At 36.5% G+C, this 25,715-nt stretch overlaps 1 protein-coding gene across 8 annotated transcripts in view; it reads left to right on the forward strand.

The window, feature by feature from the left end:
• Nucleotides 1-25,715, forward strand: part of ATF7IP2 (activating transcription factor 7 interacting protein 2) — a 68,169-nt gene that overhangs the window by 16,415 nt on the left and 26,039 nt on the right. For all 8 annotated transcript variants that reach the window (XM_020903151.2, XM_020903154.2, XM_020903150.2 and 5 more), the window contains 5 exons: nt 267-1,123; nt 2,139-2,263; nt 13,143-13,277; nt 13,845-13,943; nt 16,875-17,032. In XM_020903151.2, coding sequence (XP_020758810.1) covers nt 277-1,123; nt 2,139-2,263; nt 13,143-13,277; nt 13,845-13,943; nt 16,875-17,032 — 1,364 coding nt within the window. In that variant the 5' untranslated portion in view covers nt 267-276. The remainder of the gene's footprint in view (nt 1-266; nt 1,124-2,138; nt 2,264-13,142; nt 13,278-13,844; nt 13,944-16,874; nt 17,033-25,715) is intronic.

The raw sequence follows: 25,715 nt of genomic DNA on the forward strand, positions 1-25,715 counted from the left end.
GGTATCATAACAAAAAGTGGCCTGATAAATGATCAGACTTAATACCAAATAAAGGCTTACTGGCAATATAAATTTTGGCTTTATATAGTTAGAGTTATAGAACAGTGTTTTAATTATCAGTGACACAGATGAAAATGAATATAATTTTCAATAAAAATAGTTATCTAAATCTGGCACATAGTCTCAACATTATTTTAATATTGTAAATAAATGTTAGCTTTTGTCTGTTAGAGAAATGGATTCAAATGTGGTATTTTACATTCCAGGATATGAAAGATGGCAAGTCCAGATAGAAGTAAACGGAAGATTTTAAAAGCCAAGAAAACAATGCCTGTAAGTTGCCGGAAGCAAGTAGAGATCCTGAATAAGGCGAGGAATGTTGAAGCACTAAAAACAGCAGCAATTGAGAATAATATATCAAGTGGTAATCAGAATTCAAGTACTGCTGTCATAAGTAGCAAATGTAGACATTCTGAAAATGATGCTTCCTCATTGAACTCCATCAAAAATTCAGTATGTGAACCAAAAAATAAAGAATTTTCTCAGAATTTACTAAAACCACTAGAAATTACTGATTCGGAAACAAGATTGGAATACACAGAAGAACAAGTTGTGTACCCTTATGAAAAGCCAAGTAAAACAGTAGAATTTCCCAGGAAACTCTTTATACACGAGGCAAAAGATTCACAAAATACTACTGAAAATCATTTTGAATGTCAGGCAAGTGTAACAAGATCTTTTTTTGAACATGAAGAAGATTGTAATCTGAAATCCATTTGCCATTTATCCAGTGTATTGAGTGGTATAGTTCAAATTCCAAAGTCTACAAAAACAAATACCTTGGATGATAAGAGAATTGACAAGATAGTTTCCTATTTAGAAGCAAATTCCAGTGCTGAGTTATATGATAAAAAGCAAAGTGACATTTTAATTTTCAGTTCAGATGACCCTTTTGTGCCTGCTGATAAAATACCTAAGTTGGTGAATTCAGTCATTTCAAGTAACTGTGCTGATGACATTTTGAAAAGTGAAGAATCCTATAGAAACTGTCTTTCCAGCATTTTAAGTTGTGAAAATTTAGACGCAAAGTGGCTGTCCTCACTTGACACTGATAGTAATAACAGTAAGTGAATACTTATGTATCTCTTGGAGAAATTAAAAATAGTTACTTTGCTTGGGGGAATTTCATTATCTCAGATAAAGATGTAGTAGAATCCTTATAGACAGGAAAACAGTAAATGATGACAATAATTATTTCAGAGTTTCTTGTTTCTGAACCATTCTTGGCAGTGATGGGGAATGGTATCCTCTGTCTCCAAAGGGAAGTAAGTTCTGGCAAAGGAGGAATCAATCACTTTCCTTTGAAAGTACAATAGGATTAAAAGGTGGTTTATAGAAATTGTTTGCTTCATTGACACCTTTTCTGTTTTTGGAGTTTTATTAATAAGAAGGCTAGTTGAGAGAGTGGGTTTTTAAAATAGTTTTGATGAACCCATTTCTTTCCGTAGAATTGACCTATATATCACATGCCAAGTATAAGCTGAGTACGCATACATATGCATACAGGTTTGTGTGTATGTAGTGTAAGGAATACATCAAATAATTAACCAGTGAAGTTTTAGGATTATAAAATCATTAAAATAGAAGTAAATTTTATTAAAAGTAGGGTGTTTTATAGCTTAATGAAATACAAGAAAAAAAATTATTTCACAGGAAAAATATATTTGTTTTCTTGGCTACAGAGTAATCATTTAACAAGGTGAATTTTAAATTGCTTAAAAGTAATAGTAGGGTCACCTGTTAAAAATATGTTGGACTGCCTGAATAACTATAAAAATAATGTAAGACCACTCAAGTAACTGTAAATAGAAGATCTAATGCTATAATTTGTTCAGTTGTTATTAAATAAGCATTAAATTGGTATTAAGTAAGATGGGAGGAAAGTAAATTCTAGACCAGTACTAAGATCTTTTTTTTTTAATTTGTTGGAATTTTTTATACAATTACATTTTCTAAAAAATGCTCCTGTGGTCACATTTTTGTTTTTAAATTTGCTTACGGGTCCCTAAATTAGAAAATCCCCCTGTTTCTTTCATTAGAAGAAATATTATCATCTCTGATCTTTTCATCTTCCCAAGGCCATAATCAAAAGAAGAGGATGTTTTCAGAAAACAAAGAAAATGTTAAGCGTGTGAAAACTTCAGAGCAAATTAATGAAAATATTTCTGTAGCTCTGGAAAAGCAAACAGCTTTGCTGGAACAGGTAAAATATTGGGCTTAAATATTTGCTTCAGAAGCTTACTTTTGATGAGTAAAAGATAGTAAAAGTTAATTGATTTACACAGTGAGTACAGATAACTTTAATGATGGACTGTTACATGAAAACTAAATTAGCAGGTGGAGGTGTCGCAGGAAGGGGGACCCCTTTACAGGGCCCGAAACTGGGCTCTTGTCTAACACTCGGAAAAGAATTGTCCAAGGAGACACATGTGCTGACAAAGCAAGAGATTATGTTGGGAAGGGCACCTGGGTGGAGAGCAGGAGGGTAAGGGAACCCAGGAGAACTGCTCTGCCACCTGGCTCAAAGTCTGGGGTTGTATGGTGGTTTTATGATGATGGGATTAGTTTCCGGGTGGTCTTTGGCCAATCATTCTAATTCAGAGTCTTTCCTGGTGGTGCACGCATCACTCAGCCAAGATGGATGCTAGCAAGAGGGATTCTGGGAAGTGGACGGACACGCAGTGTCTCCTTTCACCCTTTCCCGAACTCTTCCAGTTGGTGGTGGCTTATTAGTTCCATATTCCTTATCAGGATCTCCTGTCATAAAACAACTCAGGCAAATGGTTACTATGGTGCCTGGTCATGGTGGGTGGTTTCAATCAGTGTGCTTCCCCTAACGACTCCCCCCTGAGAGACTTCATACTCAAGATACTTCTTGGGAATTGGGGCAGAGGTCTCTTTCTTCTGTAACTTCTTCCTGCTGTGCATGGGCATAGGCCTGCCTAGCAGAGCGAAAGTCTCTCTCTACCTGATCTAAGTCAAGGTATTTTTTTGCCTGAAACCAGCATTCAGCCTTGTAATAATAGCAATTTAGTTTGAAACTGTTGGCTCCTCTCAGAGATAAAATAGAAAAGGGCCAAACAGGAAACCTAACAGGATGGTCATCACTGGTCCCCAGAAACAGGAGGCAACATTTGGGGTGAGGTGTGCAGGGTTTGTGACTTTTTTTTTTTTGGTTGGTGGTGAAGCAACGGGGCTGTGCTCCAGGAATCTGCTCAGTCTGAAGTTACCACCCTCCACCTGGGTGGGGCTCCAGTTCTGTAGAGCTCAAAGACATTGTTAGGCATATTTCTTTGAATAGGAACCAGGACCCTGTCTGGAGGCTGTACCACCATTTGATTGTTTCTCCTCTATTTCCATATCCCCTCTCTTCCCTGATTAGCAACTGTTTGAATCTGCCTTTTAGAACCAGGGAAGGTCAAGGAGGCTGAATGAAGCCTCCTATATCCTACAGGTAAGAAATGGAGAACACACAACAGATCTGTCGTCAAGAGCCCCACAGAGTCCTGCTCAGTTTTAATTTAGGGAACAGGGCAACTATGACTGTGCTAACTTCTGTCAAAATGGGGCATAGGACTGCCTCAGCTTGGAGAATAGACACTGAATTGGAAGTATTCCTGAGTTCCAAGTCCTAGAGCTGAGCCTCATATGATTAAAATCTCAGTCCCTTGGTCTGCCATTTTGTTGTAACAGACCCAATTAGTAGCTGGAGGAGGGATAACTGGAATTTTAATAGACAAAATAAATCTCACTTCTTTTTAGAAGAATAGGCCTGAAACCCAGTCTGGACCTGGCACTTCAGGGAGACTTGTAGCCAGTTAGCCAGTTGCCTAGTTTTATAAAAAGTAAGGTTGCAGTTATTAGCTTCCAGCAGACATTGTTTTGAGAATGGTGGCATCTAAGCTTGACACAACTCAGAAAACTCAAGTGTTTAGCAATACAACATCTGATCTGAAATTACACCCATAGTAACACCTGGTTATTTCCCAGGATGTCTGAACAATAGCTACTCTATTTTGACTTTTAATTGTAAAGTTTTCCTTAATAGCCAAAGCAGATGTCACCATTAATGACATCAGTGTTTTTCTAGGTATGAGAAGATGCAAGAATTGGAACTCATATAATCTTCTCCTGAAAAGATTTAACTATCTGAAGGCCTGTTCTGCCAGTTTTTCTCAGAGCACAGAGTGCCTCATTCCTGATTTTCACCCTGAACTCCTTTCAGGGGTGTTGAAAGTCAGCAGTTGCAGTGGCCATGATTTAATCTCTGTAGATGTAGATGGAAAGTGTCAGTCTTCAGTTGGCAGAGCCCCTTTTTGCTCATAAACTTGACCATAATTTTTTTTATTATTTTTATTGAAGTAGCTTGCATTTTATATAAATTCAAATATTTGTCAATTTCTTTTTTTTAAAATTTTTTTCATTTATTTTTATTAGTTGGAGGCTAATTATTTTACAGTATTGTAGTGGGTTTTGTCATACATTGACATGAATCAGCCATGGATTTACATGTATTCCCCATCCCGATCCCCCTCCCACTTCCCTCTCTACCCAATCCCTCTAAGTCTTCCCAGTGCACTAGGCCTGAGCACTTGTCTCATGCATCCATCCTGGGCTGGTGATCTGTTACACTATAGATAATATACACGTTTCGATGCTGTTCTCTCGAAACATCCCACCCTCGCCTTCTCCCACAGAGTTGAACATGATTTTGAGGGGGCATTTCATGACCATATTATCCCATGGTGCTGAGAATGTCCATTCTCAGGTTTGGCAAAGATTTTGTTGATGGGCCACTCAATGTGCTATTACTGGACTAGGCCATAAAACAGTATCCAAAATTCTCTGAACCACCTGTCTTACTAGCCTCTTGGTCCAGGAAAATATTGCCTCTTGTTGCTTCTTCCCATATATAGAGTTACACTGTTACCATCATCGATCTCTTATCAGAGGCCTGACACACATTTGACAGTGTAAGAAACAGCAATTTTGTAAAACAGGTGAAATACAAATAACATAGCCAGCAGTATTAGTAAAGTCACAAGTAAGACTTAAGAGCTTCCATTAGATGTAGCCCAGTATATCTCAGGTCATCTGACTTAGTCTACTCTGTGGAATCTTCATCTTCCAGGGAAGTTATATATTGGCACCACCGTCTATAAGGCACATAGCCCAGTTGTCTCGTGTTACTAGACTGATTATCCTCAGTATGATTTAATTGTTTCCAACACAGAGGAGACTTTAAACCTAAATTACCATAGCCTGGTGTTAATCTATATAAATCCATCCTGTGATTGTAGGAGGTTTTTTCCTCCTTTGCTGAAACTTTTCTTGTTGCTCTGATTGAGCTTGAGTAATAGAAAAAGGCTCAAATTTGTGGCCAGAATCAGAGCAGGCATTATTAATTGGTCCGGTGAGGGGATCCCAACTAGCAATATCACAGTGACCTGAATATGACTATAATTTTTTTTTAAAGTAAATTTTCTCAGGGCCAACTGGTTAGAGTCTTGTAGTAGAGAAATTTACCAAGGTAACCCAGAACTAGACACAGGTAATTGGCCACAAACCCAACAATTGGATTGATTTCTAAAACTAGCATAGCATCAGGCCTGTGATAGAAAAGCATTTGATTTATATGCGAAGGCCTCAGAAGTAAAGAAAACATTATAAATGATCATACAAATCAGATCCAGCATCTTGGGCAAGCTGTCTACCTCTGATGTCGTCATCTTCTTATCCTGGTGTAGTGTAGTTTCTCCTGATAAAATAGTCCATCCATCCAGGTTGGAGACAGTCCCTTAAATTATGTCTTTTTCCAGTCCTGGTTGCAGGTCATGAGGCGTCTGATCTTCATCCAAAGATAGATTACTGAGATAAGCTTCAGAAACAAACTTAGTATGTTCTTTAAGAATTCAACTAAAATTTACATTAATATCACATAACAGCAAAGAACTATCCAAGAAATGATTGGTAGACCTCCATTAACAAACTGGGATTTAACATTTATTGAAACATCTTTTTCTGCCTAAAATTACCCTCATTTTTATCAAATATAACCAAATTAAGGTTAGCTTGTTTGCAAAATAGGTCTGTTCTCACTAACTTTGGTCTGATGATTTATATAACCATAATTGATCATAGATTTTTTTTTTGCTGAAACATTTATACAATCTCAGACTGACCTTTTAAAATAAAACAGGGCTGGGAAACTCACACCAAAGGCTTATCACAGATTTTGCCTAAAAAATCTAGGTGAATTCTTCCCTTTTTAAGGTCTCAAAAATTCCTTGAGATTTTTGTACCTATTAGTGAGATAACCTTTCTAGCTCATTTGATAAACTTACTGGAAACCTAAGAGTTTCAAATTTCTGGAGGAGTCAGAAAATATAATTGTTTTGTTTATAACATAATTTTACCAAATTATTTTCATAGTTAGTTTGAGAGGAAGGTTTTGCCTACTCCCAGAAAAAAAGATTCAAACCTGTAATTTGTCCGGTAGAAACCATTAAAGTTATGAGCATATTTGCTGGTTCATTCAGTCCTTTGTTAACTTTTGTGAAGTCATCAGGTTTTTCATTAGAATACCAGGACATATCAAAATGTTAAGAACTCCATATAATTTCTAGGATATCTGTATTAATAATTTTACCATACATTATAACATGAGCAGATTTATTACTCATTTGATAATCTTTTTCATGTAATTTAACCAACCAAATAAACAGTTTAATATCTCTCTTTGGGATGTTTCAGGGACCCTCTGAAGCACCCCAAAGTTAGCTAGAGGTCAAAGGAACTTCAAAAGAATTTGATTTAGGAAGTTTTATCAAAAAGATCAATTAAAAGCATTTAGAATATTTGGTCAGATTTAGTCAATGTTGATGGGTGTATCATTTAGCTTGTTGATATGTCACAATGGGTGTAAATACCAAGGCTCAAGGTCTAGTGAAAGTCACCTCCACCATCTTGGACCTAGTTGGCTCTAACCAGTTTTCTTATGGCTGTGTCATTCCTAACAAAATCCATTTATCTAACTAATTGTAATCCAATTTTAGAAAATCCTGATCATGCATAACTCTTTTTAGTATTTTTTCATACCTTTTTTCTTTTTTTACTGAAAGTATACTTTCTGCTTTCCTTTAGCAACTAAGAGCTAACATTTATATTAGCGTTTTATAGATTGGTGAGCATCAATACCAGTGATAATGTCTAAAACCCTTGCTTTCTTAGAACATTTTAGGATGGCACCAAACATTATTCATTTATAGTCCCAAATCTCTTTAGTTTCTCTGTAAAAGGAAATTAGTGTTTAGTAGTAAACATTTCACAATCTTATTTTATTTGGAAATGACCTAACTGTTCAATCGACTTCCAACACTTAGCACACTTAGCACAACCCTTAGAAATTCAAGTTACACCAATCTGGAGAGACTATTTTAGACAGATATTCCTAAAGAATAATTATTCTTAATAGAGTTTATATAAAAGCTCATATCTCATTTACATTTTTTTTTAGAAGTTTTTGCACTCGAGGTAATTTCCTTATTGACAAACTTGTAACAGATATAATATTTAACTTACATTAAACCTAGGCACAATGAAAACATTTCACTTGATGTTAATTACTCTAAGACATGTCTATTTTAGATAGGTCAACAAACAAACATTAATATCAGGTATTTAATACTGAATACTTCCCAGTTCACCTGAACCTGGAATTTATTGTTTAATTTAGAATTATTTGATTTGTAAGCACTTACCTTTCTTTAAGCCAATTAAATAGAGCTCATTTACAAATTAACCTAAAAAATATTACCCAGAGACAAAGACATACCAAGACATTTAGACAGACACAGTGCAAGATCTAGCTTCATTTTCTAAGTTTCGTCATGAATTAGATATTACAATATAAGATTTACTAGTTTATAAAAAAGTTGAAATAAAATTTTTAAAAGCTTTTTCCCCTTTTCCCTCAGTCTCAGGAGTTAAGAGATGGTCTAGATAAGTGTTCCTGAGAGCCCTGGTCTCAAGGCACAGGGAAAGAAAATCAAGTTCTAACAAAATGGCGGCAGGTCTAAACCAAATGGTGGCCAGACAAAGCAAGATGGCCATCAAAAATCACAACACAGAACACAGAGTTAAAACAGACACATGTAAACCTGGCAGTATTCATCAGACACTCCCTGAAATACAAGAATGCAGTCTCAGAAAACCTTCTCTAGAGAAACAGAACTTCAAATCCAAGTACTAACAGAGTAAAGGAAAATATCTCAGGTCTTCTAAGATTTCAAAGGGAGGAAAGGAAGCCTGGTTGAAAGAAGGAGGAGGAGGAGGTAGGAGAGTGGGGCAAAAGGGGTGGCCTTACAGACGTCTCCTGCCACCTGCAGATACCCAGGCCTTACGGGACTTTACCCTGGGCCTTCAGAGAAGGGAGGACTGGAACTTGGCCCTCCCAGAAATCAGAACCAGAATTCGAGTTCTCTGCCAAGAGCAGCAGGTAATCAGTCTCCAATCCTCAGCTCAGGCTGAGGCCCTTCAACCAGATTCCTGCATCCAGGACCAGGGGACTAGAAAAAAGGGGAAGGATAGGAAGGGTTAAGGAGAGGAAAGAGAGAGGGAAAGGGAGAGAGGTCAATAAAGTCTCTTGTTCCTTACTGGTCGGAGCACTCTGGCAAGTTGTGCACATCAGGAGGAGACCAGGGACAAAAGGGTCCCAGTTGCAGCCGCTGGGTCTGGTCCATTGGCAGGCAAGCTGGCCCTTGAGTACCCCAACTGGTTAGGGTGTCAGTCTCAGCGAAGAAGAGTCCCACCAGAGTCGCCATTTGTTGCAGGAAGGTGGACCCCTTCCAGGGCCTAAAACTGGGCTCTTGTCTAACACTCGGAAAAGAATTGTCCTAGGGGACACATGTGCTGACAAAGCAAGAGATTTTATTGGGAAGGGCGCCCGGGTGGAGAGCAGGAGGGTAAGGGAACCCAGGAGAACTGCTCTGCCGTGTTGATTGCAGTCTGGGGTTGTATGGTGGTTTTATGATGATGGGATTAGTTTCCGGGTGGTCTTTGGCCAATCATTCTATTTCAGTCTTTCCTGGTGGCGCCAAGATGGATGCTAGCGAGAGGGATTCTGGGAAGTGGACGGACACACAGTGTCTTCTTTCGCCCTTTCCTGAACTCTTCCGGTTGGTGATGGCTTATTAGTTCCATATTCCTTATCAGGATCTCCTGTCATAAAACAACTCATGGAAATGGTTACTATGGTGCCTGGCCAGGGTGGGCGGTTTCAATCAGTTTGCTTCCCCAACAGAGATATTAGGAAAAAATAATTGTTTACATCACATCTCTAGATCCTTGAAAATGGTCCTTTGCAGAGAAGCCTACAGAATCATGTGAAGGGAGAGAGCTATGGTATTAATAGAGAATAGGCTTTTCAGTTAGTATTTTGCTCAAATCTTTCAAGTCAGGTACTACATGACCTTGAGCTTTGTGAACAATTCTGTCTCTTTTGTACTGGTCATGGGATTCTTTGATCTCTAGCTATAGCTGTTTGTTATCACAGTTGATACTTCATAGAGTCAGGCAGCCCAGACATTCTTTGTAAAGTCCTGCTACATTTGGGTTCACTTGCCATCCTTTCCAAGTTTATACAGATATGTTGCATTATCTGACATTTTGCTTTTCTGGCATCATTAAATGTACTTTTTCTTTTCTTTTTGGCCTATTTCATCTCATTGTATTACAGTTTCTATACATGTCTGATTTACTCTGAGTTTGAGTATAATGAGCTTCAAATTTAGTAAGTCCTGTATCAGGACTTGTTTTGATGGTCATGTTTTGCTATTTTATTACCACTGAAATGCTGCAACTAAAAGTCATTATGTGATAAATTAATGTCTGTCATTAGCTATAATGGATCAAAATGTCTCAATCCAAACTATCCTACTGCTTCAGAAACAAAAACACTACTGTAGTTTCTAACACAGGCCATTAAAATTACATAGTTACGTATTATATGAATATATATTTGCATAATACATGGAAACCTTTTGAAAGACTCAAACAGAATCAGCTTAAAAGGTGAGGCAACACTTTCACAACCTTTCTACCTCTTACTTTCTTCTGCAAGGCAAAGGAGACATTAATAAAAAACACATAAATATTCTGTTGTTTGCAAGAATGAGGTAGCAGAATTATGTTAAGCGTGTGTGTGTGTCTGCGTGTGTCTGTATGTGTACGTGTACATACGCACGCATGTGCAGTCTCTCAATCGTATCCAACCGTTTGTAGCTCCATGGACTGTAGCCCACCAGGCTCCTGTGTCCATGGGATTTCCCAGGCAAGAATACTGAAATGAGTTGCCATTTCCTATTCCAGGGATCTTCCTGACCCAGGGATCCAACCCGCTGCGTCTTTTGTGTGGATATAGCTTAAGAGGTTGGGGATTGCAGATGTGTTATTCCCAGTGAGTTAGTAGCTGAATTCAGAAATAGCTTCTGATGTGGACATATAAAGACAAAATTTATTCTTTGAACATTTTAACTTTTCTGGCATGGAAAAATCAGAGTTTCATTCACTGCTGTTACCTGCCTCACAAAATAGTCCACATTGATGCAGAATACGGTCCTTCCCGTTGAGGTTTAGAGAATGCAGTTTATTTGTTATCCTCCCTGGCCACTACCACCAGAAGTTTCTTGCATTGTCCAGAGACAAAGGTTTTTAGTTAATTCCTTTTATCTGTCTCCCAGTAACTAACTCTGCCTCACTTGATATTTTAATTCCTGTCTAAACAGTTGACTCTCTAAACCACATCTGTTTTCCTTGTTTGAATCCCCAGTGGAATAGGGCTTCCCATTCTGACATTGTTCTTTCCTACTGAGAGAGTCCAAAAGTTGTTGACTCATCTTTTGAGGTTTCAAAAGGATCTTGTCCTGGTGTATTCCAATTAAATTACTGAAGTAGACGGGGGTTTTCTTCTGAAGTCTAAGTTATTTGCCCTATGCACCTAAGTTATTTACCCTATGCACCGTTGTAGAAAGTTGAGTCAGATACATAATTGCCAGTCTTTCTCTAATATTTAGGCCACTTTGCCTGCCATATGCAAATTGTAGCTAGGACTTCATCTGATTCCATAATTTTAGTCACATTACCATCGGTAGAAGACATTTATAAGGTATTTGGTGGAGGTTATTGTGCCTGCCTTCTCTATGAAGAATGTCACCACTAAATGAGAATGAATGTCTCTGCTACACCATAGGAATCATGCCTTAATGGGCAGTTAGTCCAAAGTAACAAAGTTTTAAGAGTCTGCCTTCATCTGAATCATCAAGAGCACTTGTTTAAATTGTGTTTATTTTAAATTGAGCTAATAATTGTTTTGAACTTCTTCTTTCTCAAACTTACCTGATGAGAATCATTAGTGGTGACTGTACAACTTTCCAGGCCCCTTTCCAGGAAATTGTTTGATGAATCTAGGTTAGGGCCTAAGAATTTGTGATTTTTAACAAGTATTCCATGTGATTCTTCCTTACCAGGGAAGTTTGACGAACACTGTGTTCCTTTTGCTTCTTAGCAAAACAGTATTTCCCTAAACAGAACGGACATGTTTTTCCAAAGTTTCACTGGGGTAGGAGCTTCACATATTGACCTTCGTCAGTGAACTGGCAAGCATGCAGTAATGCATAAAAATCTTACATGGTTGATAGGTAACGGCTGTCAGTAAAAATAGTGTGAGTTTCTGAGCATTTACTTACATTTATTTTAAGCAGTTAATTTAATCAGATATTCAAAAATAGTAAGAGTACAAGTGATAATCATGTCTAATAATGTTGAGAAACCACTGAAGAAATGTTAATGAAGCACTACAGAAGAAATAGAGTAGACAGTAATTTTGAGGAGCAAGAACAATTGGGAAGGAAAAGGAAAAGCCTTGGGAATAATCAAAGTCACTGATTATGACTAATCATCCAAGTGACATCAGTATAAATGAGTTTAACATAGAAGCATGTTCTAATTTTGAACCCCAAGTTACAAGATACTAGGGGAAGATATAAACATTACTAATAAATACCTTAATTATATCATGACAGGTTTTGTACTAAAAGAGACTACTCTGTTGTGAGAGTTGCTTAAAGGAGCATTTACATTGAGGAAACACTTGTAGTGAATATTTCTGAATGTATGGCTCAGTAGAGCTGTTCATTTCCTTGGGCATTGAGATTAATTATGCTCCCTGAAAATAGGCCAATCTATTTTCTGAAAACCAGCCAGATAATAAAATTCATTAGTGTTTCATGTGTTAAGTACTATAATCTGATAGAATAGCATGCATTATGCCAGATAGCATTAGTCACATAAATGTCACTAGTATCTTAAAATTTTATCAACAAGAAGTCCTCCCTATCCCCCATCCCCACCCCCAAAATAAAACTATGTAAGGAGATTATTTTGCATATTTATGTCCTTTCCTTCAATTCAGTGTTTTCCATTTTACAGAGCTCTTACGCATATTATCTTTTTATGTTCTTAACAAAAATCCTACAAGCATCGCTTTTTCAACACTGTATGACATCTGTCCATTTGTAGACAGGGCAAATGCAGCTCAGAGGTGTTGTGACTTCCCAAAGATCATATGGCTTGTTAATGACAAGGTCAAGGCTCAAATTTTCATAATTTTCTTTATATCTACTGCAGATCAACCAGCCATTTGAGATAAGTACAGTCTCTCTTCATAGAGTACTAGGTTTCAGTTATGGTCATTAAAAATATATATAAATGGGACCAAATAGGCTTTTATTGTTCCTTTAATTTGTATTATGGAATTCAACTGAAACTGTAGGAAATTAAAATTAGTATTGGGAGAATAAACTTAATTTCTAACTTATCCATATATATTTACATGTTAGATGTGTTCTGCTGAATTTGATTTTTAACTTTTATAAAACTTACTGATATAGTAATACAAATATATAAATAAAGTACATTTTACTAGTTACAGTAAACCTAGATAAAAGCAAAGCTGTTTACAAGAAGTAGAAAATAAATTGCTTTTAAATTTGAAACATGGGGTGTTTTGTATTTTTAAATTCTAGGTCAGACTTTTCATTCGACAGGAGATCTGTAGTATAAATTACAAACTATTTGATAGCAAACTGAGAGAATTGACTGAACGCATTGGGAAGACACAGTGCAAGAATAAATATGAAGCAATAGCGGATAATCTCTTTGTAAGTTTCTAATTTCATTTAGTTTCGTTCGAGTCCTTTTAAAAAGTAATATTTAATGATGTTGTACATGTTAGGAAAGGAAATAAAGGTAGACTAAAATCTGATCCCTGGCCAACACCTGATATATTAATACTATACATAGAATTTATTATACCTCAGCTATTTTGGTTCTTGAGAAATACTTGTAGAGCCATCAGCCTTTAGGTGTCAATTAAAAAATACATTCTGTATTAGAGTTTATGTAACCTGTTTCAGGCTTTCTTTAGGGGTTTTTTTGGTTTGTTTTATTTTACTCTTCTAGGGTTACTTGTGGATTGATATTTCTATCACTATTAATATTATGGTAAACTAATTAGAAGTTTCATTTTCTTTTTTAATCTTCCAATCTTGGACATATTACACTAGCATCAAACCTGATTTAAATGTTTGCCTTACATAAGAATTTCTCATATATTTGATGGATGCCTAAGTCTCACAAAATTACATAGGCAAATAGTTTTCTCACCGTCTCTATGTGATATATTTTTTGGTACTCCGGTTTTGTATTTATTTGTTCTTTTCTTCTAGGCAAAAATAGCAAAACTTGAAAGACGTGTTAAAGCAGTGTTGTTACCTCAAAGGCATTGTGTGGAACCAAATATGGTATCCAACAATACAGCTTGTAAGGTTGGTATAAATGTATAGGAGTTTTAATAACTTACTTGACCCACATTATAAGCAGTTGGATTGTAAGAACCAGAATATACTACCAGATGAAGACACGGGTTTAAAAGATAATAAATTTATACTTAAGAATATTCCTGTGACTCTGGAGAAGATAACCTCAGATAGCCAAAAGTAATGCCACTTGTATTTCTTTTATAAAATGAGTAGAGAGGTGATTTGTGATCGCCTAAACTGCCTCCCTCTGACATTTTATCAGGATGAAAAATTTTAAACATACACAGAAAAGCTAAAAGAATTTTACAGTAAATGCTTATATAGTCAATGTCTAACTTCTACCTTTATTTTTTGAATATATTTATATTTGTCATGTATCTGTCATTCTACTCATCCCCCAAGCCATCTTTATATTTGGTCCATTCATAAATACTAAAGTATTTCGTATCAAAATACACTTTGCAGTGTCCACTTCAAAATATCTTAACATGAGTGTCATTAAATAGAGTTTAGTATCTGTTTATAGTTTTTATATAAAATTTAAAATAGTCTTAAGTATACATTCACTGAATTTTTTTCTTCTATCTTTATTCCCTTCAGTATCATATATGCACTAGCCTCAGTAACTCAATTGCAAAGCATTTTCTTCCCTGTTTTCTGAAAGTTTGTATAAGGTATTTATTATTTCTTTAAATATTTGATAAAATCCACCTCTGAAGACCATTTGGGCCAGAAGTTTTCTAAGAAGACTTTTTCCTGAAAGTGTAATTCTTTAATAGTATAAAGCAATTAAGATTTTTGTTTCATCTTGTGTATTAGTTTTGTAAGTTATCTTAGCAAGGAATTTGTCCATTTTATCTAAGTTGTTGGTTTTGTTGGCATAAAGTTGTTGATAAAATTCCCTTGTCATTTTAATATTTGTAAATCTGTAGTGATATACTCTTTCATTTCTGTTACTTGTATACACCATTTTTTTTTTTTGGTCAGTCTTACTTTAGATGTAATTTGTTCTTTTTCCAGCTTCTTAAGAGAGAGCTTTAATTTTTAACCTTCGTTTCTACTAGAAAATATTTAAAGATATAAGTTTCTTCTAAGCACTGCTTTTTCTAAGCATCCTCTTTGCACTTATGTACTTCTCAGTGTCGAAAGTATAATAATCTGTATTATACTGTATTATACTGTATTTTTCTGTATTTTTGTTTTTCATTAGTTCAAAATAATTTATTTCTCTTGTGGTATTGTTCTTTGATCTGTGGCTTATTTAGAAGTATGTGTTTAATTTTCAGACATTTCTTAACTATCTTAATTTTACTGATACCTGTTTTGGTCAAAAGAACATACTATGTAAAATTTTGATCTTGAGTTTTTGATACTTAGTTTATGCCCAAGGTATGCTTTCCCCTGGTGAATGTTCCATGTACACTTAAAAAGACTATTGGGTGTAATATTTGATAAGTTTCACATCTGTGCTAATTGTATCAAGATGGTTTATAGTGGTGAATCATGGCTCCCAACAGATGTCCTGACCTAATCCCCAGAACCTGTGAGTATGTTACTTAATGTACTTAAAAGAAGCTTATAAATGGGAAGATTATCCTAGTGTGCTCAATATGATCATTGGGGTCCTTATAAAAAAGGAGTGAAGAAAATAGAGATGGGACAGTAAAAGCAGAGGTTGGATGATTGCACTGAAGATGGAGGCAAGGGCTACAAGCTAAGGAATGCTGGCAGCTCCTAGAAGCTGGAATAAAGGAAATGGATTCTCTCCTGAAGCCTCCAGAAGGGATCCAGCCCTGCTAACAACTTGATCTTAAAAAAAAAACAGTTTCAAACTTCTGGCCTTCAGAAGTGTGATAGAATAAGTTTCTGTTGTTTTAAACCACCTAGTTTGTGGTAATTTGTTATCACATCCTCCAAAAACTAATAGAGGATGTAGTACCAGGAAGTATGGTGTGCTGTTGTAACAAATACCTAAAAATGTGGAAGTGGATTTGGAATGGTAGAGGCAGGAGGAATACTGAGAAAGATGATTTTTCAAAAACTTGGATTGCCTTGAACAGACTTAGTAGAAATATAGATATTAAAGTCTGCAAATAAGGGCTCAGGAGGAAATGGGGAACATCTTAGAGAAACCTTATGTATTTTAAGAAAATACCTAAATCTTCATAAACAGACTGTTGGTAGAAATATGGACATTTAAAAGCACTGTCCACAAAGACTCAAATAAGGAACATATTATTGGAAATTGGGGAGGAGGGAGTTCTTGTTACATTGTGGCAGAAAGCTTAGCTGAAATGTGACCTACAGTGGTATAACATGCAGAATTTATAAGTGATGAGCTTGTATTTTTATTAGGCTGTTGAGATTTTTGAGCAGTGTTGAAAGTTTGGCTTGGTTTCTTGCTTCTTACAGTAAAATGTGAGAGAGAAGAGATAAATTGAAGGAGAAACTGTTTAGCAAAAAGGAACCAGTATTTGATTTGGCAAAGTATTAGACTATCTAAAACTCATCAACTAGAAAAGAACAAGTTGGAAAATTGATTCATTTCTGGTCTTCACTTATTACTATAAGTATAAAAAATAAAATTTTCTTTGTTAAATTAATTCCTAAAATTCAGTATAATAGGAATAAAATATCTTCTTCATTCTTCTGTATCTAAGTACTTAGGTATTTGTTTTTCCTTCTCTTAAAGCTAAGAAATTGCTTCATGTTGTCATTAGTTTTATTTCTTTTGAAGTATTTTTTAAAAATTCATTTTGGCAGAGTAACTGCGATCATGGTCATCAGCCATTGATACACATATAATTTTCTTTACCATATGTATGTAGAAATAGTTTGAGAACAATTTCCACGTGAAATTTTAACCTACCAATTTTGTGTGGAAGACCACAGTTGGTAACCCTCCCCTCAACTGCTTTTTCCTCACCCAATTAACAGGTTGCAAATTCAGAGACGATGATTTTGGATAAGAATCCAGAGTCAGTTAATAGTCCACAGGAGAGGAAAACTGTGAAATCTGAAATTTGTAACCCTTCAGAAAAATCAAGTGGAAAGATTAATTGGTCACTGGACTATAATGAAGCTGTTTCTGAAAGGTAGGCATTTCTATAAAAATGCATGAACTTGCTCATCTAAATGTGTTTGTAAACACATGTACTTTTTTTCTCAACGTAAAATAGCTTAAAGCTTCATATTTATATGGAAACTATTTTTGTCCATTATGAAGAAATTGGTTCTCTAGAAGTTTAATTGTTTTAACTGTACTCAGTAAAACTTTGAATTGGTTAGATGATCAGGTTTTTCACTGTGATGCTTTCTGTCTTTGATATGACAACCAGAGTGATAAACTGGATCATTCTAGTAGTTTCCACCTCTACTCATAGAAGAATCAAGGCCCTATGAAACAGTGGTTTTAAAAAATTACAAAGAAGAGTAAGATTAGGAAAATAATACAAGGAAAAAAGTGACTAAAATTAGTTCCCTGCATGTTGTAAGTATATAGTATCATGATAATGTCAAATTAGAGTGAATAGACTAACTTAATCATCTAATTGATCACAAAGCGGCTGAGACACACCTGATCTCCAGTCTAGTCTAATAAAAGATTTGGGGCTGGTGGGAAGGAAGTAATTTAGTTTAACAGAGAAGCTTGATTGGTGATCTTGGCCTGAATTGATGTTCAAGGGTAGAGGGGTGGGGACATTTTAATGAATTATTTTCACTGGTGCCTCTCAACAGTTTTTGAGCTTTATATTACTTATTTACTTAACATTCACTCCTTAATATATCCTATGGTTTTGCTTTTATATGGTAAATTATACCTCAGCTTTTAAAAAGAGGAAACTATATAACCAAAAATAACTGAGTTAAATAATGGCTGTTGAATGGACAATATCACTCTTCTTCCCCAAGTGACTGTGCATACTCAAGGATGCTGTAAAATTGAAGAGAAGCATTTCAAATCTATGCCATTTACATGCAGTTCTGACTCTTCAGAAGAAATCCTAGTGTTCCATGATATTGAGGTCTGCATTCTAGTTTGAGTCAGGAAGCTGCTGTGAAGAAGGCATTTACTTAGTTGGCAAAGAAAAGAGTCACATTTCAATGAGTCTTTATTGCTGCCACTTAATGATGCCTGTGCTAAAACTCATAAAGTGACAAAAAACAAAAATAAAATGCTGTTGATAGAAGTGAAAAGTGAAGACACCATTATATAAATAACATTTTATAGGCTGATATGCAAAATTTATCAAGGCTTATATCTGTGATACGAACAAGTCACCTTTCCATGCTCTGTAATGAAGGCAGAATGTACGATTTATGAAACCGTTTCAGGCAGCACTCTCAGCCCAAGGTGAGCGTGAGAACAGGTGTATACAAGAAATGTGCAACTTGACCCTAGTAAGTAAGTAGGTGAGGTTCAGTGGTGAGTTCTATAAAACATTTAAGGAAGAAACAATACCAGTTTTAAACAAACCATACCAACTATAAAAATAAGAGGGACTATTCTCCAGTTCATTTCAAGAGTAGATACTAAAGTGTATTAACTCTGACACGTTGATAATAAAATCAATTGTAGGATTTTACAGAGATGGAAATTACAATTTACTTTTACCCACAAAATGATTCAAATAATCCTAAGCAAGAGACTGGTAAACCAAATTCAACAATATATAAAAGTTGAGTTTGTTCTAGGAATGCTACAGTGTTGGGTTAATAATAACGAGTTAAGTAATGTGCTAGGAGAGTCATCATCAGTTCAAAATAGATGTAGGATTTGATAAAAATATCTTTTATGATTAAAAACAAATTCTTAGCAAACTTGGAATAAGTGGTAACTTCCTTAATCTAATAAAGAGTATCTGTGCTGCTGCTGCTGCTAAGTCGCTTCAGTCATGTCCGACTCCATGCGATCCCATAGACGGCAGCCCATCACCCCATCCCTGGGATTCTCCAGGCAGGAATACTGAAGTAGGTTGCTATTTCTTTCTCCGATGCATGAAAGTGAAGTTGCTCAGTCGTGTCCAACTCTTAGCGACCCCATGGACTGCAGCCTCCTAGGCTCCTCCGTCCATGGGACTTTCCAGGCAAGAGTACTGGAGTGGGTTGCCATTGCCTTCTCCGAAAGAGTATCTGTAAAAACCCTAAAACTAATCTGATAGTGAAATATAGGAAACATTCCCTTTGAGATAAAAATAGAAGGGTGCCTGCTGTTACCACTTTAATGTTATACTGATATCTTGGCTAATGCAAAAAAAAAAAAGAAATAAAAATATAAAAGAAACAGTAAATATTATTGCAGAGATGATTGGTGTATTATATATACGTAGAAAATCCAACGGAACTTACAGGTAAATTACTAGGATTAGTTAAGAGTTTAGCACAATTGCTAATATAAGAAATCAATTGTATTCTTTTTTCTTTTTTTTTAAGAAATCAGTTGTATTCTTATATACCAAATATGGGCTTCCCTGATGACTGAGACAGTAAAGAATCTGCCTACAATGCAGGAAAGCCAGATTCTATCCCTGTGTAGGGAAGATCCCCTGGAGAAACGAATGGCTACCCATTCCAGTATTCTTGCCTTGAGAATTCCATAGACAGAGGAGGCTGGTAAGCTATAGTCCATGGGGTCGTAAAGAGTTGGACACATGACTGAACGACTAGCACAATACGAGATATAAAAAACTAGGAAATGAAAACACTTTTAACATAGTAGTATTAAACATATCAGGTACCTAGAAATACAATTATCAGGCATGTAATAACTCTGAAGGAAATTACAAAACTTTGAGATATTAAAGAATTCACTGAAGAAATGTACCATGTTTATGCATTGGACAATGCAGTATTAGAAATTGCTGTTAGGTGAAGTGAAGTGAAGTTGCTCAGTCGTGTCCGACTCTTTGCGACCCCATGGACTGTAGCCTACCAGGATTCTCAGTCCATGGGATTTTCCAGGCAAGAATACTGGAGTGGGTTGCCATGTCCTTCTCCAAGAAATTGCTGTTACATTCATTCAATTTAGAGTAAAATTTCAGTTTCATAGTGTGCAATTTTATGGAACTTGACAAGTCAATTTAATTCTGAAATGGTAAGATAAATGCAATGGATTAAGAGGTCAGGATACCTTTTAAACAGAGAAACAAACTAAAAGGAGTTTGGCATCAGACATCAGGACATTATGAAACTGCAGAAATTAAGATAATATGATATTGGCAAGTGCTGGAATAGAGCTGTGTAACAGTATCTGGAAACCTCTACATCAATATATTCATCATTTGTGTTGGAGATTGTATGGCAGATCATTGGGGAAACAATTAACTTTTCAGTTCAGTTCAGTCTTAGTCGTGTCCAACTCTTTCTGAGCATGCCAGACTTCCCTGTCCATCACCAATGCCCAGAACTTGCTCAAACTCATGTCCATCAAGTCGATGATGCCATCCAACCATCTCATCCTCTGTCATCCACTTCTTCTCGCACCTTCAATCTTTCCCAGCATCAGGGTCTTTTCCAATGAGTCAGTTCTTTGCATCAGGTGGCCAAAGTATTGGAACTTTACCATCAGTCCTTCCAATGAATATTCAGGACTGATTTCCTTTAGGATTGACTGTTTTTATCTCCTTGCAGTCCAAGGGACTCTCAAGTCTTCTCCAACACCATGGTTCAAAAGCATCAGTTCTTCGGCACTCAGCTTTCGTTATGGTCCAATTCTCACATCCATACATGACTCCTGGAGAAACCATAGCTTTGATGAAACACCGACCATTGTTGGCAAAGTAATGTTTCTGCTTTTTAATATGCTGTCTAGGTTGATTGTAACTTTTCTTCCAAGGAGCAAGCATCTTTTAATTTCATGGCTGCAGTTACCATCTGCAGTGATTTTGGGGCCCAAGAAAATAAAGCCTGTCACTATTTCCATTGTTTTTTCCCACTTATTTGCCATGAAGTGATTAAACCAGATGCCATGATCTTCATTTTTTGAATGGTGAGGTTTAAGCCAGCTTTTTCACTCTCTTCACTTTTATCAAGAGGCTCTTCAGTTCCTCTACGCTTTGTGCCATAAGGGTGGTGTCATCTGCATATCTGAAGTTATTGATATTTCTCACGCCATCTTGATTCCAGCATGTGCTTCATCCAGCCCAGCATTTCGCATGATGTGCTCTACATATAAGTTAAATAAACAGGGTGACAATATACAGCCTTGACATACTCCTTTCCCAATTTGGAACTAGTCCATTGTTCAGTGTCAGTTCTAATTGTTGCTTCTTGACCTGCATACAGATTTCTCAGGAAGCAGGTAAGGTGGTCTGGTATTCCCATCTCTTTAAGAATTTTCCACAGTTTATTGTGATCCACAGAGTCAAAGGCTTTGGCATAGTCAGTAAAGCAGAAATAGATGTTTTTCTGGAACTCTTGCTTTTTCAGTGATCCAACGGATGTTGGCAATTTGATCTCTGCTTCCTCTGCCTTTTCTAAATCCAGCGTGAACATCTGGAAGTTCATGATTCATGTACTGTTGAAGCCTGGCATGGAGAATTTTGAGCATTACTTTGCTAGCATGTGAGATGAGTGCAATTGTGTGGTAGTTTGAGCATTCTTTGGGATTGCCTTTCTTTGGGATTGGAATGAAAACTGACCTTTTCCAGTCCTGTGGCCACTGCTGAATTTTCCAAATTGCTGGCATATTGAGTGCAGCACTTTCACAGCATCATCTTTTAGGATTTGAAATAGCTCAGCTGGAATTCCACTAGCTTTGTTCGTAGTGATGCTTCCTAATTCCCTCTTGACTTCACACTCAAAGATGTCTGGCTCTAGGTGAGTGAACACACCATCATGGTTATCTGGGTCATGAAGATCTTTTTCGGCATAATTCTGTGTATTCTTGCCACCTCTTCTTACTGTCTTCTGCTTCTGTTAGGTCCATACCATTTCTGTCCTTTTTTGGGCCCATCTTGACATGAAATGTTCCCTTGGTATCTCTAAACTTCTTGACATCTCTAGTCTTTCCCATTCTATAGTTTTCCTGTTTCTTTGCACTGTTCACTTAGTAAGGCTTTCTTATCTCTCACTGTTATTCTTTGGAGCTCTGCATTCAGATGGGTATATTTTTCCTTTTCTCCTTTGCCTTTTGCTTCTCTTTTTTTCTCAGCTGTTTGTAAGGTCTCCTCAGACAACCATTTTGCCTTATTGCATTTTTTTCTTGGAGATGGTTTTGATCACCACCTCCTATAAGATGTTAAGAACCACCATCCATAGTTCTTCAGGCCCTCTGTCTATCAGATCTGATCCCTTGAATCTATTTGTCACTTTCACTGTATATTTGTAAGGGATTTGATTTAGGTCATACCTGAATGACCTAGTAGTTTTCCCTACTTTCTTCACTTAAGGTCTGAATTTTGCAATAAGGAGTTTGTGATCTGAGCCATACTCAACTCCCGGTCTTTTTTTTTTGCTGACTGTATAGAGCTGCTCCAGTTTCGGCTGCAAAGAATATAATCAGTGTGATTTTGGTATTGACCATCTGGTGATGTCCATGTGTAGAGCTGTCTCTTGTGTTGTTGGAAGAGGGGGTTTGCTATAAATGGCCAATAAACACATGACATGGTGCTCATCTTCACTAAGTAATCAGAGAAATACAAATTAAAACCACATGAGATACCATTTCATATTGGTTAAGGAAAAGCTTCCCTCATAGCTCAGTTGGTAAAGAATCCACCTGCAATGCAGGAGACCCTGGTTCGATTCCTGGGTCAGGAAGATCCACTGGAGAAGGGATAGGCTACCCACTCCAGTATTCTCGGGCTTCCCTTGTGCTTCAGCTGGTAAAGAATCTGCCTGCAATGTGGGAGACCTGGGTTGGGAAGATCCCCTGGAGAAGGGAAAGGCTACCCTTTCCAGTGTTCTGTCTTGCCGAATTTCACGATCTGTATGTAAAGTCCATGGGATCACAAAGAGTCGAACATGACTGAGTGACTTTCACTTTCAAGGAAAAGTGAAACATTTTATATTCTGACAGTGCGAGTTTGAGATAAGAGAATTGGTTTCATTTAATATTTTGTTGTTGGGTGAGTAAATTGGTATAGTTCTTCAGAAAAAATTTGGCATTATCTAGAAATATTGAAGATCTGAATGTCCTTTGCCCTAAGAGTTTTATCCCTTGATAAATACCCTAGCTAGAAACATGTACATGTGTACAATAGGACATATATATATATATTTAGGAATGTTTATTAGCGGATTTTTCCATAGTAGCTAAAAACCAGAAGGAAAAAAGTCCATCTACAGTTTAACAGAAGAATAATTGCTGTAAATCCATATGGTGGAATTCTGTACATTAACAAAAATGAACTACAGTCACATGTAACCACATGAATTATTTCCACAAAAAACATGATTGAAAGGAGTATACAAGGAATAGCATGATTCCAATTCAAATGAAGTTCATCCAGCAAAAACTATGTTATTTATGGATTCAGAGGCAGATAGTGAATCTAAAGAGTAAAAAAGGGGATTAGTACCACAAATGCTGTTTATGGAGATTTATGATTCAGGATAGAGGCATGTGGATTTCTGCAGTGCTAATAATTTACAATATATTTATCTGAGTAGAGGCTATGTGAATACTAGCTTTATAATTGTTTATTAAGCTGAGCATGTATTTTTAATCTAACCTGAAGATAATTATTAATTAGAAATCTTAGATTATGTTTAATGTAATCTTCACTGCTTTTTGTTGGCTCATAACTGTAATCTTAATACTTGTTTTCTATTTGCCGTTTATTTTTTATACTTTTCCGTTATCCATGTCTTTTTCTCAACTTATGTGAATTTTGTCTTAAATTTCTTTTTTTTTCCATTCCACATTTCTTCATTAATTACACATCTTTCAACCTTTAGGAAAACACATTTTTCAACCTAAAGGATAACCTTTAGAAGTTTTCCTGAAGATCATGATATGTATTCTTGACTCATAACATTAGAGTCTAATATGAATTGCTACTTTTACCATTTTATAGACAGTGTGTGACCTTAGAACACTTTTTAACTCCATTCACTGCTTCCTCCTTGTGTTTGTTTCGTGCACTTGAGTTTTACATTATTTTAAATCTCATAAGACAATATCATTACTTTGTACACAATCATTCAGTTCAGTTCAGTTCAGTTCAGTTGCTCAGTCGTGTCTGACTCTTTGCGACCCCATGAATCGCAGCACTCCAGGCCTCCCTGTCCATCACCAACTCCCAGAGCTTACTCAAACTCATGCCCATTGAGTCGGTCATCCAGCCATCTCATCCTCTGTCATCCCCTTCTTCTCCTGCCCCCAGTCCCTCCCAGCATCAGGATCTTTTCCAATGAGTCAACTCTTCACATGAGGTGGCCAAAGTATTGGAGTTTCAGCTTCAGCATCAGTCCTTCCAATGAACACCTAGAATTGATCTCCTTTAGGATGGACTGGTTGGATCTCCTTGCAGTCCAACAGACTCTCAAGAGTCTTCTCTAACACCACAGTTCAAAAGCATCAATTTTTCAGCGCTCAGCTTGCTTCACAGTCCAATTCTCAGATCCATACATGATCACTGGAAAAACCATAGCCTTGACTAGACAGACCTTTGTTGGCAAAGTAATGTCTCTGCTTTTTAATACACCATCTAGGTTGGTCATAACTTTCCTTCCAAGGAGTAAGTGTCTTTTAATTTCATGGCTGCAGTCACCATCTGCAGTGATTTTGGAGCCCAAAAAAAGTCAGCCACTGTTTCCACTGTCTCCCCATCTATTTCTCATGAAGTGATGGGACCAGATGCCATGATCTTCGTTTTCTGAATGTTGACCTTTAAGCCAACTTTTTCACTCTCCTCTTTCACTTTCATCAAGAGGCTTTTTAGTTCCTCTTCACTTTCATCATTCACTTAAGAGTTCCTCAAATATGATTGACTCTTGAACAGTAAGGGTTTGAACTGCTCAGTCTACTTATATACATGGACATAATGGATTTTTTCAGTAAAAATAGTACCTGTAAGCAAATATGAATTTCTCAGTTTCATTTTTGATGTCTAATGTTAATAATACATACACTATCTATGGTATTTTGTATCTTATAGGATAAATATTGATGTAGGTACTGACAGACAATTCATCTTGTAAACTATGTAAATTTACAGTATCAGTAAATACAGAAGAGTACTATAACTGTATTTTCCTTATGATTTTCTTAATATTTTCTATAACTTGCTTTACTGAAAGAATACAGTATATAATATAACATACAAAATATATGTTAACTATTTATGTTACCAGTAAGGCTTCTGGTCAATAGTAGTCTATTACTAGTTTTTGTTTTTGTTGTTTAGTCATAAAGTCATGTCCATGTTTAGTCATAAAGCTGAAGGTCACGTCTTTCAACCCCATGGACGGTAGCCCACCAAGCTCCTCTGTCTATGAAATTTCCCAGGCAAGAATACTGGAGTAGGTTGCAATATCTTTCCTCAGGGGAATCTTCCCAACATGGGGCTCGAACACAGGTCTCCTACTTGGCAGGCAGATTCTTTACTACTGAGCCACCTATGAGTCCCATTACTAGCTTTGGGGGGAGTCAGAAGTTTATACTTGGATTGCAACTGCAAGGGGGGCTTGACACCCCTAGTGCCCTCATTGTGCAAGAGTGAACTGTATTTCCCCTTTCTGTTGCTCTTCATTTCTTCCTGTATTTCCATCAGGGATACTTTTTCTTCTGCCTCAAGAATTCCATTTAATATTTATTTTTAAAATTCCACCCAG

This window comes from Odocoileus virginianus, chromosome 33 (genome assembly GCF_023699985.2).
Source record: "Odocoileus virginianus isolate 20LAN1187 ecotype Illinois chromosome 33, Ovbor_1.2, whole genome shotgun sequence".
In the NCBI taxonomy this organism is placed as follows: Eukaryota; Metazoa; Chordata; class Mammalia; order Artiodactyla; family Cervidae; genus Odocoileus; species Odocoileus virginianus.